General features: G+C 39.2%; 1 protein-coding gene across 4 annotated transcripts in view; it reads left to right on the top strand.

The window, feature by feature from the left end:
- Positions 1 to 9946, top strand: part of NPVF (neuropeptide VF precursor) — a 133843-nt gene extending 123897 nt beyond the window's left edge. For 3 of the 4 annotated variants that reach the window (XM_071429212.1, XM_071429210.1, XM_071429214.1), the window contains exons 2-4: positions 6423 to 6520; positions 8316 to 8688; positions 9561 to 9946. In XM_071429212.1, the coding sequence (XP_071285313.1) occupies positions 6452 to 6520; positions 8316 to 8688; positions 9561 to 9568 (450 nt within the window). In that variant the 5' untranslated portion in view covers positions 6423 to 6451 and the 3' untranslated portion in view covers positions 9569 to 9946. Of the gene's footprint in view, positions 1 to 6357; positions 6521 to 8315; positions 8689 to 9560 lie in introns of those variants that run through there. The other variant, XM_071429211.1, reaches the window with a different exon arrangement.
- The last annotated feature ends 8762 nt before the right edge of the window (positions 9947 to 18708 follow it).

The raw sequence follows: 18708 nt of genomic DNA, 5'->3' as shown, positions 1-18708 counted from the left end.
TCTTCTTTGTTTCACAGGGCCATAAGAATTTCAGTCCAAAAAACTGTCCAGCAATATCCAGTAAAAGTGCCAAAGAAAGCTGCACAAAACTGGCAATATTTGGGCCACTGTCTGCATTGTTAATCTTGCCTCTTTTCCATCAAGTTGGTACCTCCCTTCCCCAGCCCTATTTCAAGCAGCTGAGAAGCTCCTGACCCTCTTCCTGGGAGGTGGCCCTGGCAGGAGGCTTGCTCAAATAAGCTGGACCTGCTTCTCCAGCTTTGTCAGGAAAGTGCTTGTAGTCTTTTTCTTACTCCACAAAACACAGGTGTTCTACCTTAATACTTTTCCTCTCCTCAATTGTTTATGTTTTTCCCTAGAGTGAAAATCAGTCCCTGCAACCCCCAATTCAGCTAATACATAATTTAATCTTCAAACTCCTATGTTTATATACAAGACACAGGGGAACTATTCAAAGAGAATAATATTTCTGAGAAAAAAAAACATTCTGAAAAAGGGGAGAACAAGGAATGAAGGTATTTGTATCTATAACTAGCACAAGTTCCAAACTGAAAAAGTGAAGGGAAAACATGGAATAATGAATCTATTAGGAGGCCCTTGGTTAATTGTTAACTTGAATAAAATCTACTAATGATTTTTTAAAGTCCTGAAGGAGTTTTTAAGGCATAATTTAATGTTGCATTTTTTCTCATACACTTTCCATTGCTGCCTGTGGACTCTATATTTAATCAGATTTCTTGTTCTTGTAAGACTTTATGAAGTCCTTCTTGATTTGCAGCCAACCAAAGCACTTTTAATAATGTATGGTAAAAGAGTTAAATTTTTAATAGACAAGAATGGGCAAGAGTGCTACAAGCTACAGTAGATTGGTAAGTATGGTATTACACTCTGCAGAGTAGTTAGTAAAAAGGAAGATATTTATGTCTCAAATGTATTGAAAACATGTTTATTTTATTACTAACACAAATGTATAATTGAAGAACCTGTCTAATCTGGAATTATTGTTCACACCTTGTTTACCAAGAAGACAAAGTTGTTTTCAGCTTGTTACCATAACAGCTCAAGCCTCTCATTGTCTCTCATGCTGTCCTGCTGCTCCAAAAGCTCAAGGAAAAAAAAATAAATGTAAAATTACACATCTATAGTCTGTATGCAGGGAATCAAGGGGAGGAAATATCTTCAGACAGTGGTGATTAATTCATAGGGGTTAATCTAAAAATGACATTACTTGTACCTTTATATTTTTATGCATTTGTCCTTAGTTTACTACCACCCAACTAACAGGAAAGCTCAGGTACAGGAAAATGTGGTTTAAAACTGAAGGTCTGATTCTGCAAATCAGAGAGGGCTGTTTTATGAATGTTATTTTTCCATACCAAGCTACAGTACACACAGAATGGGGCTTTCACTGTGGAGTAAGTTCTCCTATTCTTTCACAGTAGAGTAGGTTCTCCTATTCTGCCAAAGCCCAGAAGATGCCTCATTAATAAAGATCAAAATTATCACTGTGTCCACAGTAAATTTGCAGATGTTGAGGCTTTATAACTGTTGTATTTCAGCAGAGCCATTCCTGATTTGGTTTTGGTTTTCTAACGAAATGTGGCAAGTCTGTTTCTCAGTGCATAAGTGTGTGTCTGTCAGTCACCTTTGATAACTTTCAAGTCTAGCAGTCAAGTTCAGTCAAATTTGGCAGGGAAAAATCTCTCTGAAATAACAGGCACAGCAAGAGAGGATAGAGACATTGCTCACAGGGACATCCTACAGTAAGGTTAATCCTTCCTGGACCTCAGAGATTACCCACTGTCATTTAATATCCAATCAATAAGCTATGGGAAAGCAAGCTTCACTGGCTCCCCTGATCACTGAAACATTTATTATCAGTATGAGAGGGACACCAGGCCTACATCTGCATACAGAGCCAGGGTACTGAGTGAAGTGGAGGTATATCTATCTACTTAGGGTCATACATATTCCAGGCAAATACTCCTTGCATTGTACACCAGAACTGAAGCACAGCACAGCAAAGCAAACACAACCCCCTGCATGCCACAGGAACGGGTGAAAAATGAACAGAATTGCTTGCCAATGATAAGAGTTGCAAATTTTTAAATCTTCTTACTTCAAAATGAGCCATAGAATAGGTCATATAATATATAATGGCAAAATGAATACATTATGAATGATTTATCATTATGGAAATGCACAGATGCTTATTGGTGTCATGAGTCAAATAACATGCAATTTTCACACAATATGCTGTTAATAATGGATAAGAATTTATAAGTATATTCTCATATGAAAAAAAGAGCAATATTAAAACTTGTTCTTTCACTGGAATCAAATAACTGTGCATGGAGTTGCTTATGAAATTGAGCTACTTTTGCCATTGCTACTAATTATATATTAATGTCAATTTTTTTAAGTAGATATCCATCAACTTGTCACAGATCAGATCCACATTACTATTATACCACAAAGCCAAAATGCTCTTACTTATGTGCCAAAATGTGCCTACCTATATTAAATGAAGGGAAAACCAGAAGCAAACACTACCTTGCCCTAGTCTCTAGTATGCACCAATGGGAACACTCTTAAATTGTCACTGCCTGTGAGGCTTGTTTCACATGTAGATGGCACTGCTCATTCCTATTGAACTGGGGAATTTTAAAAACAGAAGTCCAGTTATGTTAAAGTCCTCTGAATAGCTTGGCTGACTAGTGATGTAAGATGGCAAGAAAAAACAAGCAACAATAGGACCAGAGGCTAAAAAATTATTTTCAACAACACCCAGAGCTGTTTCCCCTCCATGTGCCTTGATCCCTTTGTGGATCAATCAGAAGCAATTAAAGAATAAACATCCCACTTCTACAACATAATGCATCACCAACAAATGTGTCTTCTCTCGGCCAATAAATAATTTTAATTGATCGTGACAGGATGCCTCAGCTGCCTCAGTTGAAAGTCAGCTGGGCCAGCTAATGCTGCTGCTGAAGTCATGATCACATTGAGGAAGAGCACTCACGTTATCCATTCAGGTACTTGAGCAGTAGGGTCTGACCAGTCCTTCCTCAGGAAGGTAATGAACAATCACTGTAATTTCTTGACTTGAAATTTCCAAGGAGTTCCTGCTGTAGAGCCATCAAAGGCAAATTAATTCATTAGAAAGTACAAAGACACACAAATCCCTGACTGCCTGGCCTACAAAACACCTGAAAACCTCACTTTATGTTGATTAGAAAATCAACATACATAGGAGACAAGCTGAATGTCAAGAAAGCCTGATTTGGCATGGACAACAGCAATACATTTTCTTTTTCTGTCCAGGGAAAGCACAATTTGTATTCATGCAAACAATGTAAGAGAGAACTTTTGGATCTTGCAAATACTATTTAATTTAGAAGGCAAATATTTTCACAGAGTTAATTGCAAGATCATTGATCAAGAGAGGTTCATAGAGCAGCAGCTAGATAAAAGGAAGGCCCAGCGGTGAATGACCACATTAGATGGATATTAGAGTATGAATTGGGTTCTTTATTGTTATTGTATGTCCTTATTGTTACCATAAAGTAAAGGAACTTGGAAAATCTGTCTACTCCCACAGATTGAAGTCCCCTGACATGAGTCTCCAGAGAGTCAGGAATCCACATTCAGCCCTTGGTGAAAAGAGACAGTTCCTGCCCCTGACCTGCCAGAGCACTAGGAGGACATGGGCTCCTTCTAGAGGTCTTCTCCAGTGCTGTTTTATTCCCTCTGTTTTCCAAAGAATTTGACTCAAATTTGCAAATACCAAAATTTTGGTATCCCCAGAATTCTATTTCCCTGCCATGAATATTATTTAAAAACAGAAGACAAGTTACCTACTCTGAGAAAAGGACTCATACCAAGGCACTCTGAGGACAAATGCATCATCATGGATTCTTACATCTCACATGCATGGTTTATGTGTGCTCATACAAGCCCTCTTCATGAATCACTACTGGTACAGTATCTTTTCCTTCCCTATCTACCACATCCCACTCTAAAGCACCTTGTAGAACAGTCTCAGAGAATGCAAGGGGAACCAATGCCCCTTGAGATGACACAGAACTGTGCTTACTCCCATCACATGAGCCAGAAAAGGGATCTTGCAGCCCAGAAAGCCAACCATAACCTGGGCTGCATCAAAAGAAGTGGGGCCAGAAGGTGAGGGAGGTGACTGCCCCTCGACTCCACTCTCATGAGATTCCACCTGAATTATGGCATCCAGCTCTGGGCCACTGACATAATATGGACATGGGCCTCTTGGAGTGGGTCCAGAGGAGAGCAATGAAGGTGATCAGAGAGTTGGAGACCCTTTCCTATGAAGACAGGCTGAAAGAGTTGGGGTTGTTCAGCCTGGAGAAGGGAAGGCTCCAGGGAGACCTTAACCACCTTTCAGTACTAAAGGGAGCCTACAAGAAAGCTGGAGAGAGACTTTTTACAAGGGCCTGCAGATAAAGGACAAGGGCAAATAGCTTTAGACTTAAATAGAGTGGATTTGGATTAGATATGGGGAAGAAATTCTTCATTGTGAGGGTGGTGAGACACTGGAACACATTGCCAAGAAAAGTTGTGGATGTCCCATCCCTGGAAGTGGATGGCCAGCTTGGATGGGGCTCAGAGCAACCTGATCTAGGGGAAAGCACCCTCAACTATGGCATGGGGGGTTGGAACTAGATGATCTTTAAGGTCCCTTCCAACTCAAAGCCATTTATGCTTCTATGGTCTTTGAACCCAACCTTTTCTGCTATCAGACACGGCCAGAAGGATTGCACACCACAAAGAAACAAGGAGTACAAAAATGTAAATGTAAAAAGGTAAATGTAAATGTAACGGTACAACAGCAAAGGAAAGTGACAAACAAAAGCCAGTAAATCATTAAAATACACTCTTTTCTCACAGGAGCTCCTAATTATCTTACTGATACCATACTCATCTACTTTAGCAATTTGATGGTCTCTGTCACATAAAAAATGAGCAGAATCTTAGACCCCCTCTCCATTTGGGGAAGCTCATCTAAGAGAAACTGCCCCCTTTTCACTTCCAGCTCTGTCAATGGGATTTCCTCCTGAAGGCTGCTTATGGCTTTCAGGATCTCAGTTTCAGAGAATTTAAGGTAGAAATGACTGCAGGCATGAACTTATCAAAACAGCCATTTTTTAATTAAAAACTGAGGTTAGCTGCAAATCTTTCAGCTTCACTTTGCAGCAAAGACAGTAACACACTGTCAACATATAAACAGTCCGTACTATCCATACTGCCCACAGCATAAAACATGTTCTCTTGGGACTACATTGCTAGTGCTGTGATGGAATGGACATTTTACAACTCTGCTGCTGAATTGCAAAGTAACATGCCTAGAGTCCAATTTTCAGTGCGAGCACTTAATGCAAGCAATCAAATTTCCTCCATATGGGGTTGATTTTAAGCACTAATTTAAATCAGTTCAAGAATTTAGGAATTACAAATGGAAGAACAACACAATATGTTTTTTTTCTAATATTAGCCTGGTTCACCAGCCTATCTAGCAACCAATTCAATGTGTGCTTTAAGGGTAGGTTTAGTCTGCATCCTGAATCTCCTTCTGGGACAGAACATGCGTGGGCAGTCCAGTGCTTTCACTGTGTTCAGCTAAGTGGCAAATTAAAAACTACTACTGGAAATTTGCCCTGAAAAATATAGATACAACATAACCTTTGGAATTTCTAAAAATTTACCTTATGGGCAGGGTTTTAAAAGCATGTACCTAACCCATTCTGAATGCAAATTAATATGTCAAATTTAGAGCATAGGCATTATGTACGTAAATAGATCATGATGATGCATAACATCTCTTAGGATCTGATCAACAACTCCAATACACAGCACTTGATTTTAATGGGACAAATGTTTCTAGGTGTACATAAGTATAAAAAAGCATTCTGTGGTCCAAAAGGATTGTTTAAGCAGAAGAATGCTTACATGGGGAAAGTTTCCTTTCATAGTTCTTCTGAGGACACCAATACAAAAGAAAGAAACAAGGTGATTTTGTCTACTAGTGATGGAGCATTGTGGCTATTGTACATCTCTACTCTTGTGGTTCTCAAAATTAGCTAATTAAGACATACTTCACCAGAACAAAATATTTGTAAAGTCAGCGTGTCCCTAACAAGGAGTTATGTTGTCTAAGAAGCTTCACAAAAAAGATTCCCAACATTCTTCCAATATATTAAAATTACTTCCCTAATTAATACTGGGAATTGGAGGTTTAGAGACTGATGTCATGGTGAAAAAAATTTGTTTTGTTTTCTGATTATATAAAAAGATGGCAGTTTTATTTTCTGTACAGATTCTGAGCTCTCTAAGTAAGCTTAACTTGAGAAAAATGAAAGTCATTTCAACCAAGTCTATTCTGTTTGCTTTAGCTACAGTGGTCTTTCTCACATCAAACAGTATGTGCCTAAATGAACCAATGAAGTCCAGGCTGCAGAGCAGAGAAGACAGTGATGGTAAAGATTATGAGGTAAGATCTGTATTACTGTGACATTGTTTGGGGGAACTGTGGGTGAGATCTTGAGCACACTGGATTTTTTTGGCACAGGCTGTCCTAAACTCATTCCACAGCATTCAGCATTACAGCACTAGCAGTATGAAAAAAGCTTGTCAAAAGAATTTTCAAGAAATTCCTTTTCTCAAACACATGAGTTGATTGTGTAAATCAACTCATGTTCCAATTTTCTTGCAGTACAGCTTTATGATTAGGCTGCAACTTTTTCTGAAAAGTTTCTTACTTACACAGTGAGTCCTCAATTAACATTCCTGTCAGGTGTTTTATGTACCTAATATAACAGATTATTAATCCAAAATTAATAAAGGCATGCTTGTAATACTCAAAGAATAATGATAAACAGAGAACATTTTAAATCTAATATACTTAATGGCCTTAAAATTTTACTCTGGAAATTGCCTATAAAAATTTCTTTGCAGGGTTGCACATTTATTATGTCTCAATAGGTGCCAAATGAAATTTGCACACTTCATCTGTATTATTTTTCATGTTTTCCCTGCAAATGCTCCCTAGGAAATGGGAGCCAACCCCTCTTTTTGACTTATCATCATTGGTATTATAAACATCCTTCAAAACAAAATACAAATTCAATTATGTTAGTCAAATCCTCTGGACTTTAGCTCACTATCTTTTATATTCTTCCAGAAGCAGTGTGCAGGTGCAATCAGAGGGATAGTTTATTTAAAGTTTTAACCATGAAGTATGAACTAGAATGGCTCATTCCTGTTCTCTACCAGTAACTGGAGAAGCTCATAGGAAAGACAAATAGGACAAGAAAGTGAAATTATGATTAGGAGCATTTGTGTCTTTGACTGAAATTTAAATCCAGATTTTTACATACTTGCAGTTAAGTCCTGGAAACTTATTTTTGTCACAAAAGTTGTTCTCAATATGCCAAGGGAAGAACACTGCTCCATAAGAAGGGTCATACTGATAAAGCTCTTTTTCAGGCAACAGCTGCCCTCAGCATCATGAGACAGGTAATACACTAGGCTCAGTTCTTCACTGTATGACAGCATAGATACAGAAAGTGTGTTTTGTGTTGGTTGCACAAAAAATTAGGAGGCCAGGAGCTCCCAATGTATCTTGTGGGCTAGTGGAGGACCAAGGCCATTTAAAACTCAGGGCAACTTCTATGCTGCAAAGCCAGAACAGGGATGATGTGAACTTGACCCAAAAGCTTTCCATTCACTTCCCTGCTTGATAGCCTGGATGGATATTGTGTCCAAAGCATCCACCCAGGGCTGAGGAAGAAATGAGCTATACCTTCAGGTGGCTTGGTCCATCCTCCTGTTCATCCAGACCAGATGAGTCTGTGTGAAATCACAAAATATGTTCAGCATCTTCCACTCCATAGGATTTCAGGTGGTGATACTAGCAAATGTGACCCTGACAGCAGGTGCTGTCCTATCTTAACTGACTGCACAGGATCTGACTCCTGGGCTCAGAGTCAGATTGACACCATTTGAGCGGAACCATTTGCTGACACTGATATGGAAATATGCCCTTGTGGTCAGAGCTCTGAAAATGTAAGCAGGACAATGTCAGCATATGAAGTAATCCATATGAAGGAGCTCACATTACAATGGATTTTAGCAAATAGATCTAAAAAACATTACATATTCAAAAAAATAAGAGCATTGCCCAGCAGCTTTCTAAGGAGGTATGAAATCGAATACTTTGTGTCATTGGTAGCTGGAGTAATGCCCAATAAAATGATTATATCCTTTTTTAAATTATTTTTCTTTAGATTACAGATAATATTTTGGAAGAAAAGCAGAGGAGTCTCAATTTTGAAGAAATGGAAGACTGGGGATCAAAAGATATCATCAAAATGAACCCTTTTACAGCAAGCAAGATGCCAAATTCAGTTGCTAATTTACCTCTTAGATTTGGAAGAAATTATCCAGAAGAAAGAAGCATTAAACCATTTTCAAATTTGCCCCTGAGATTTGGAAGAGCTTTTGGAGACAACATACTTAATCATGCTCCAAGGGTATCACACAGGCTTGAGAGATCTCCACGTGTTAAAGGTTTCAGTCAATCACTTCTAAATTTGCCACAGAGATTTGGGAAGTCACTGGCTGTCAATCTGCCTCGAGACATTCAGGAATCTGAACCAGGTAATGCTACACAAGTGTTCAAGCCCCATATTAAAATGCATATTAAATCATAGGTTAGCAATGATTAAATACAGCTAGAATTCCTCTAGGAATATTCCTAAGCATTGCAATATGAGTTCAATTTGCCAAAAGAAAGATTGCAGTTCATCAAATCAAAAAGCCTCATAAAAAAGCAGTAGAGAATCTTTTTATAAAACCTTTTTTAATGAGAAGGTGCCAAACAGCCAAATTTTAAAATGTTCATATGACAGGATTAGATTTGTGCTTCTTTAGATCAGGTTTCATTTTGAAAAATCATATCTTTGGTGAAGAAGTTTCAGAATCATTAAAATATCCCATTTCAGCACTATAAAATTACAAACTTACCTATAAATTACTCCTCAATTTTCTAAATTTATGCAAATTAGAGTTAAAAAAGACAACATTCCAAGCCGAATAGCAGCATTCTGAAAATTATTTTTCTCATCCAGTTCTATTTTTTTCATATTTTCTTACTGAGACAAGGATTGAGATTTTGATTTTTCATTCCACGTTATCATGGAAAAATTTTTATGACATCTCAGAATTATTTTCAGCATAGAAAAACTATTTCCTGCTATTACTAAGAATAATTTAAACCAGCTCTTCAACAACAGTCCTTCTTATCATAACTGCTGCCTTACTGGAACTGCCCATTTGTCTTGTAACCAAGATTCAGGTGGCTACCCCTGACCTCCATCTGACACATGAATAAAGTAGAAGTTCAGGCCAGAAATGATAACAGATATATTAGAAGCCAAGGTTCTCTCTCATTTAATTTGATTCCTTTCATTCCTTTCTCACTGTCTCACCTAATTATAACAGCTTTTGTTTTATTTGTCTGGTATTTTTAGGGATATGAATTCTAACAGTTATGTTAATACTGGAATGAAATGATGAAGACAGAATCTGAAAGACTTGGAAAAGCTGCAATGTGCTTTCAAAACTAAAGGTCATCAAAAGGAAATGTGTGAATTGAAATGCAAACCCGCCTTCATGTATGCATAATGTCTTTTTTTTGCAAAAACCCTTGACATATAAGGCAATGATAATTGTAGTGATTGTTGTGGTAGTTTGCTTCCATGGTGGTCTAGTATAAATTCTATTTCTTTCTATGCTACTTATGTCCTGTTGGCTGTAAAACTGAATTTCAGAACAATGGCTGTGTAATTTACAGCATTTAAAGCAGAATTCCAAAAAGCATAAAATTAATAAAGGCACATGGTTCAAATAAAAAGAAGCCTATGATGTGAATAATAACAATGAGAAGCAGGATCAAAACTGCTGATAGCCTTTGTGTCATGAGCAGCTAAAGAAAATCAAGTGTTGAGAAAAAGCTTTTCCTGGTTTTTATGGGTCATCTTGGATATAAATCTGAAAGGCAGCTTGTCTCTCTGGCAGCTGGCTCCTACACCTCTTCTTCTGCTCACAGCTAGTCCAGCTTTAAACTGACATTAGAATCACACATACAAATGGGTGCCTTCATCAGCAGCCCTTTGATGCTCAGTCTGTTCAATAGCTTGGAACCAGACAATCTGTCTGTCTCCAGCTCCTGGCTCTCAGACTTGCAGGTCCCTTTGACTCCTCAGTTGCTGGCAACCAGATCACTCATTCTGCTGTCCAGCCTGGTTTAAGAGGTGCTATCAAATCACACAGTGTCCATGCACAGTGTCCATTCAGTGCCTGCCTTCTCAAGGCATCGAGTGGTTCTGTTCGAGTCCCATCAAGTGGTCTGGTAGTTCTGCTCTTTGCTACTGTCCTGTTGCCTCCTCTTACTCAGGGTTTGGATATCTGAGAGTTTATTACTTCTCCTGTCTCTTGTCTTAGTCTTTATGCTGAAAAAAACAGTAACCAGATGTCCTTACATTCCACATATCTTTACAAGAACCTGGAAAAAAACCCTATCAAATTGATCAGATCAATTAATAGATGGGACAGAGGCTGAGTTGCCATTCCTCCACAAAATTAATGAGGCTACAGGAAACACAACACTATTCAGCCTGTACCTGGTGAATCTAATTCAATCCAAAGGAATCAGACTATAGTCCTGAGAATATCTAGTCTCCTACTCACTCATACCTGAAATAACAAAGAGATAGGAAATTCTAAACAGATAAAAACCAGCGAGGTTACACTTTCTGAATGTAAGCATCCCAAACCAATCTTCATGTTTTTCTCTGAGCCTCAGAAAACATTTTACCTTACAAGTGCTGTTGAAAGACCTGTTTTGCAGTATAACACTTGGGTACAGCAGACAAGTCCATGCTGAAGGACACTGGTCAACAAATTGTGTGTGGGGAAAGTCAAAGATCCAGGCTATGAAGCAGAAGTCTTGCCATTGCCTACCACCAGATCAGGTGCCATTTATTCCTCAGTCAGGAAAACCAGGATCTTTAAGTGATTTACAATCAAATGGGCAGCAGAAGGAAATGCCCTGAGCTGTGTGTCTGGTCCTGCAAACCTCACTGCATGACATGTGAACCAAAAGGAAACAAGATTTGTGAGAATCCCTGAGCAGCAATAGAAGCTGCCTTTTTAAGGCACATATCACCTAGCAACAGGGAAAGGGTACACATCCATTGGCATTAATGATAGCTGCTGTGGGAGGAAAGCAGAAGCCCAAACACTGGCCCAGCAGCAGGTACAATTAAGTTGTCCTCTTATGGCAAGCTTCATAGCATGGATACAGGAGGTGGCTATTGATTTATTTTCCCTTAGCACAGGAACTGCTAGCTGAAAAGTACATAAAGTAGGAATTATGCTATGCTGTGCAAAATTTCTGTTTGGCTTGAGAGCACATGAGCCAAGAAAACAATCACAGGATAGTGCAACAGGAGGAGAAGGGGCACCACAGGCAACATACATTGCTCTAGCTATCACTCACTGGATTATTTATTATCCACATAAAGATATTATTCATGAATTGGGAAAAAGCAAGGAGAGGACACAAGTAAATCAATTGACAGACTATTGGGACTTCCTGGCATGAATTCTTGAAGGGTTCAGGAGCTACCAGCCTTCCTTGCTGTACAAGTAATATTTATGCCTGTTATTAAAGTCTCCATGCAAAAAACACCAGGTTTGTTTTAGGTTCTGACTTAAGCTTATAGAGAAGACAGCTGACAATGTACTGATTAATTTATAAGTCCAAAGGCTCATCATAGGGTTGATTTCAATATATCATTTAGACAGATTTAGTGGAGTATAAAGTGACACTTTTGGTTTACCCTCAGAAAGAACCAGACTTTGGAATCGTGTTTGAAATCTGTCAGTCTTAGATTCCTTTCAATTGCTTTTGCAACTGACTTTTGCATTTTTTTAAATATGAAAACTGGGCTATCCTTAGTAATGACAGACCACTAGAAATTTCCAAACTTTAATCAAGACATTTTAAAAATTTCCCCAAGTTTAAGAGCACCTGTTAGCAGGAATTGGAAATGCTTTCATTAGTGCCACCACAAAAGTACATCTGGCACAGATACCTTGACAGCCATAGATGTCTGATTTGCATTTGTGCTGCTCTCCTGGTGACATAACGTAGAAGGGCCTCAGCTAGTGCCACTCAGATCTTTTGTAGACCAGAGTTTGGATGAGAAAAATTTGTGCTACTAGGAAAGAAAAAAGCGGCTTACAGTATCTTTATGTGTATTTTATCTCATGAAAAATGAATAAGGCAAAATACATTTTTTCATCTCTTCATATCTGTGCACAGTGTATTCTATGCAGTGATTAGCCAGAAGGTCAGTCCTGTGGCCTTACTCAGAACTGTATCCAATTAAAATTTTAGAAAAAAAAGAAAGGGTTTCTCCTACAGTTGTCATACAAATTATCCACTTATATCCCCAGAGTTAACTGGTAGAAGAAATATTCTAGATTGGTTTTCAGAAAACTCAGACATCTCTGTAGGCTACCATTGTACTTGAAATACTGAAAAAAAGTATATGGTTATGACAGATTTCTAAACCCAGAACTTATTAAAGTTCATTCCATCCTTTTATTACCATCCTCCAACATGCTGATAGTGCATAAAGTGAAATGAAAAACAGAAGGGTATTTCCATTGTTTGCAGGTCTTAAAAAAAGGAGTCAGGTGATTAAGACAGACATAGGTCAGAAAAACCTTGCACAGGAAAATTCATTTTGCTACATCCCAAATTTTCAGAGGCATCCGAGTACTGTTTTGTCTCACACAGCAATACCTCAGGAGAAAATTATTTCTTTTCAGGCCATGCTTTCAACAGGAGGCTGGATCACATGATCTCCTTTCTCCTCACATGTATTTGATACCTCAGCCACACTGAAAGAAATGTTTGAATAATAGAAACTGGAGCTAAACCTCACATGCTGCATACTGTAGCACAAATGCACAGACAAGCAGCAATGCAATATGAGTGTTGTAGGGCACACAGAGCCATGTAGCTGTCTTTGCAAATTTGGGCATATACAGGTTACAAGTACTAGATGAAAAGTGGTTCAAAACCAGAAGCAACTATTAGGAATGCTGTAAACCAAAACTTTGCTTGGGTTTTGACCCTTAGTTCCTAAAGCTCCCCCACCTCACATGAAAGAAAACATTAAATCAGTTTGCATCACTGAGGTTCAAAGTACGTCATAAATCTCTGAGGAGCTTTATATCAAAGTTATCAGTTGAAAACAGATTTACAGTTTGTGGAGATGCTTGTGGTGGGTTGATCCAGGGTGGACAAAAGGAGCCTACAAAATCACCATATCACTTCCATCTTCAGCTGGACACTTAAGAAAAAGTATAACAAAAGTCTCACGGATGAAGACAAGGAAGATCACTCCCAAATTCTCTGCCTCCCTGCAGTGCTGGGAATGGGGATTGGGGATTGGGGTCAGTAAACCAAGTGATGTTTCTGCCATTCCTTCCTCCTCAGGGGGAGGACTTCTCACACTATTCCTCTGCTCCAACGTGGAGTCCCTCTTCCTGGAGACACTCCTCCATGGGCTTCTCCAGTATGAGTCCTTTCCATGGGCTGCACATCTTCACAAAGTGCCACAGTGAGTCCCTGCCATGAGGTGCTGTCCTTTGGGAACAGACTGCCTAGTGTGGGTCCCCTGCAGGATCACAAGTCCTGCCAGCAAACCCTCTCTAGCACAGGCTTCCCACATGGGTCACAGCATCTTTCTGGCCTGGCATGGGGTCCTCCATGGGGTGTAGGGGGACAGCCTGCCTCACCTGGGCCTGCAGGATACAGGGGGATCTCTGCTCCAAGACCTGGAGCACTGTCCTGGATTGTCAAGCAAATTGTATTCTATTTGTCATCTGTATGACAGTTGTCTTCTGTTAAGTGGGCAGTTTTCCTTATCTCTCCCACAGCTGGGGAGACATCTGCTGATAACAGGCTATTGAATGTCACTGCATGACTGATAAGAACTATAGCATCCCTTGTAAGATGCTCTGCCCAGAGGGAAGAGCCAAGCATTCTACCCAGATATAATCTTGAGATTCTGGAACACAAGCACAGCTTCTCCACTGGATTGCTCAGAGGAACAGCAGCTGCCTCTTCTTCCACTGGATCTTCAGAGGAAGACTACACCCTTTTCCACAGGATCTCTGCTCCAGCAGAACCACACCTGACACTCCAGGAGGGCTGCAGCCACAATTCCAATTGGACTGCTACAAACACCCTGACCCACAGGGTGTCAGGTTGAGTTCTGACTCAGTCAGTGTTGTTCTAGTGTACTGCATTGTTTATTTTTTTTTTTTTTCTTCCCTATTAAAGAACTGTTATTTCCTGCTCCCATATTTTTTGCCTGAGAGTCCCTTAATTTAAAATTTATAGCAATTCAGAGGTGGGGGGTTTACATTTTCCATTTCAGAGGAGGCTTCTGCCTTCCTTAGCAGACACCTGTCTTTCCAAACCAAGACAAGCACTTCTTATTTAGATGAATTAGTGAAGGAGAACAGAGGGAAAATTTTAAAAATCATCTGCTTCTCTTAGCTGCTTAATCCTGCAGGTACTTAAAATACATCCACATTGTGGGGCAATAAATATTTGGAATTTATTCTATGGCAAATATGGAAAAAATTATTTGTAAAAGAATGGAGACAAACTTTCTTTGAACTCTGCTGTTGAAGAGAGTGGCTCAAGAAAAACATAAAAGTACATATTTGGTGCTGAGCTTGTCTTTGAGCGCAGTTACCATTTTGACTGAGTACCTACTTGCCTTTAGAGACCATCATCAATTCTGAGAGGTACAGGTTTGCCTGTCCCTCAAGACACATTTCAAACTAAAATGTACAGCCCAATTCAGCAGCTGCCTTCTTTTGGCAGCTATGAAAGAAAAGTCAGAAGTTTAATTAAGATTCCTGGGAAGAAATTAAATACCAGTGGAGGTACTGCAGAGCAGCCTATACTGTAGTTATACTGGGATCACATATGGCTTGTGGACTCTTGAAAGAAGTGTGAACCCAGGTGATTCTGAATTGCTCTTGATGTGCCAGTCTGAGGAAAGAGCAGGGGAGGGGAAAAGAGCAGGCAGTTTTCAGAAGGTTCTTCCTGTGTCTGCTCAGCCTCCACTGCATGTTTCTGGAAGTTCTGTATTTCAAGACATTTCCTACCAGATATGTTCTTGCACACATTTATACTGCATATGATTTTATGAATCCGGGGGGGCCCTGGAGGATTTCAGAGCCCACCCCCATCTCAAATGTGTAACTAGTGATAAATTCTTTCTGGGTCTTATTTCCCTCTGCTGCTAAGTGCAGATGATGCACAGTTTTGCACTAGCACAATATGGGCAATAGTGATTTTCTCAGTTAACCCAGAAATCACCAAAATGAGGATACAGTAACTTGGGCTGACTGAAAAAGAGCACAGAGGAAAAAAGTTTGCAGGTAATGTATAAAGTCATGAGGTTTTTTTCCCCATTTTCCAGGACATAACAGAAAAATATTCTCATTTGTTAGTATTATTTGACAGTGAATAATCTATTCTTGCTTTCTATGATACTTTTCTCTTAAATCACTATTGCATTATATGCTCTTACATGCGTGCTACAAAATTTATTGTTCAGACTGTTTCTTGTAACATGCAAGTCACAGGTTCATATTCTGGGTTATGACATAAACTAGAAGATTTTTAAGTAATTAATTTGATAATCAACTATTATATTCAAATGAAATATATACATAAATACATTTTATACAGGAAAATTGACTCGGAGATACAAAACATATGTCTGTTCTCTAAAGAAAAAGCAATTTGCAATTATGGAAATGAGATTCAAGTCTGGAATTCTCATCGATGCAGAACTGCAAAATGGTCCGTGGCCACGAGAGGGCAGAAATAACACTCCTTGTAAAGCCTGATTTTGGGGAGAATCGTGTATTCCCTTATAGAACCTGGGATGTAAATTAGCACGGCAAACTCCTGGAGGAGTTAGAAAAAAGGAAACTACAGCATTAGCTTTACAAAATCTATCTCATGAACTTTAAACCTTAACAAGTCTGGTCATGTCAATTTTCTGTCTTTTAATAACCATTCCTAGAACAAATAATTTTTTTTTAAAGAAATTACAGTGGCATTTGACATAAAGCATGAAGAGATAATTTGTTGCAGTGTGTATTATAATTATAATAATTATAATCTGCCTATCAATTCCTTCTAACTTTTGCCATTTAACACCAGCTTAAGGATAAGAATATGTATAATTTCTCACTTCAACAAACAGCTTGCTTTGGCTCTTTTTGGATCTGTGAAAGGCCACTAAGCTAATGAAGGGTCTAGAACATTTCTCATATGATGGAAGGCTGAGCAGGAATGGTGCAGCCTGGAGAAGAAAAGGCCCAGGGAGGATCTCATCAATGCGTACAAACACTGAAGGGAGGCTGCAGGAGAAGAGGGAGCCAGGCTCTTTTCATTTGTGCCCAGTGAGAAGACTGAAATATCTGAACATAAGGAAGCACTGAGCCTGTGAGGGTGGCTGAGCCCAGAGAGGGTGTGATAGATCCCTCCTTGGAAACATGGTCATAGGCAGCCTGATTTAGGTGGCCTTGCCTGGGGAGGGGTTGTGCCAGGTGACCATCAGAAGTCCCCTCCCACCTCAAGCATTCTGTGATTTTATGATATCCATCTTTCCCTTGCTCCACCAGCACAGGACATCCACTGTAGCCTGGTAAGGGAGCTATACAGAGATGTATCAAGGACCTTCATCCTCCCAATTAGTTTTTTGCCAAAGAAATTCAGTAATGCGGAGATACAGGTGGCAGTGAAACACACAGCTAAGGTACTGACAGATTTACATGTGGGGAATGACCTTTTTGTGTAAAGATTCAGAGTCTAGAACTGATGTCCTAAGCCTTTTTCTTCCAGTCAGCATACCCTCTGTAATAACAGCTGAGGTTACTCATTCCCATTGTGTCCTAAAATCACAACTCTAATTCTTCCATAGTATATTTTTGGAAGGAAATAACAGACATTTTTCAACAGTTGAGTAATTAATGCAATGAAGGAAAATATTCAGCTGAGCCTTTCCAAACATTCAGCTCTAGAGTAAGATAGAGCATGAAAAAGACATACTGAAATAATTATTTTTTTAGAATATATTAAACTTGTGAACTCTGGAAATCACTGATATAGCTGTACACTTGCACATGGCAAAAGCGTTAAAGCTCAGTTCACTTTAATATGATGGCCAAGTTATCCAGGTTAAAAACAAATCAGTGGCTCAAAATCATAATAAACCAATAACCAATTGGCTCAACTGGTTATTAATAACACAATAGTGCATTTAAGATGTATTCAGAAAAGCTATTTATGTTCTATCACTTGCCAAAAGACACGCTTCCAGCTTTTTTCACACTGCTTTTCCAAGAAAAGTAGGACCTCCATCTAGTTTTGCTCTCACTGGTGAGAAAAAACAACAGAAAAAAACCACTCTTTTCAAATGCATCCATTTGTTTTGCTGCCAATTCAAGCCAAACAAAAAAAAAAAAACATACTGAGAGAAAAGGTCAGCAGAAGGAAGTAAAACAGATCAAAATCTATCACCATGTCTGTCAAACACGGGAAGGCAAAAACATCCAGCAAGCCAACTTGACCAGAATCCAAACTCCACCAGTGGTGGCCAGCTCCAACTGTTTTGAAGGATGGTGTGAACATCCCACAAGATCATAGCAAAGAATACTGGTATCTCCAGGAATAGGAATAAAAAACTGGCCCTTCATGGAAGTCTTGCTGCTGTGCTGCCTGCATTACTTGAAATCCACTAGGCTCAGCTAATTTGTCAAGAATTGAACCAACATCCACATGACTTCATTAAATTCTTCCCAATCAAATTTTCTGTAACAAACTGTCTTGGTTTGTGGCTGTATTTATTGCTTTATTCAGGAGAGGTAATACTGCACATGACCTACATGTGTGTGGGATCCCAGCTCCCAGGGGTGCTCTAACATCCTTCCATCCCATTCAACAGTTAAACCCCTGCTGGCATCACCAGCTGCCTCATCCTGTGTGCTGCTCCCCAACACCTTCTTGCTGTGATGTCAAACACTGCCAGAACACAGACCAAAGCATTGTCACTGTGCACTGAATAAGAAGGTAAGCTTATTTCAGAGTTCAGCCCTACAGTTTCCTATTAATTTTTTTTCTTTTCTTCCAAAGAGACAGATAATAATGGTTGGGAAGAGAGGGGCTGATCTCCAAATACTGTCTCCTGTGTTGGAATAGTATTTCTTTAGGGTTCTGTAGGCACAATATTTGTTACATTTAGAAATCAATTTTTACTTCAGTGTCATTTCTCAAAATAATCATGTATCATTTTCCTATACCTTCCTACTTCCTCCCACTGGGAGTTTTTCCTCAGCAAAGCCTCCCAGTGAGATAATTTGTTCTCTTGATCATGGATTTCTGAAAGCTCTGGGGCTGAAATTTGTATGATGGGGGCTCCTGCTTTGGAGAGATATCATCCTGGAAACTTCTGATTTCTTTGTGGGTGATTTCCCCTGGATCAATAAGGACTTTTGACTTTGGTCACT

This window comes from Agelaius tricolor, unplaced genomic scaffold, assembly GCF_023055355.1.
Source record: "Agelaius tricolor isolate 1412-34295 unplaced genomic scaffold, bAgeTri1.0.p SCAF_6, whole genome shotgun sequence".
Lineage (NCBI taxonomy): Eukaryota > Metazoa > Chordata > Aves > Passeriformes > Icteridae > Agelaius > Agelaius tricolor.
This window is presented reverse-complemented; position numbering and strand designations above follow the sequence as displayed.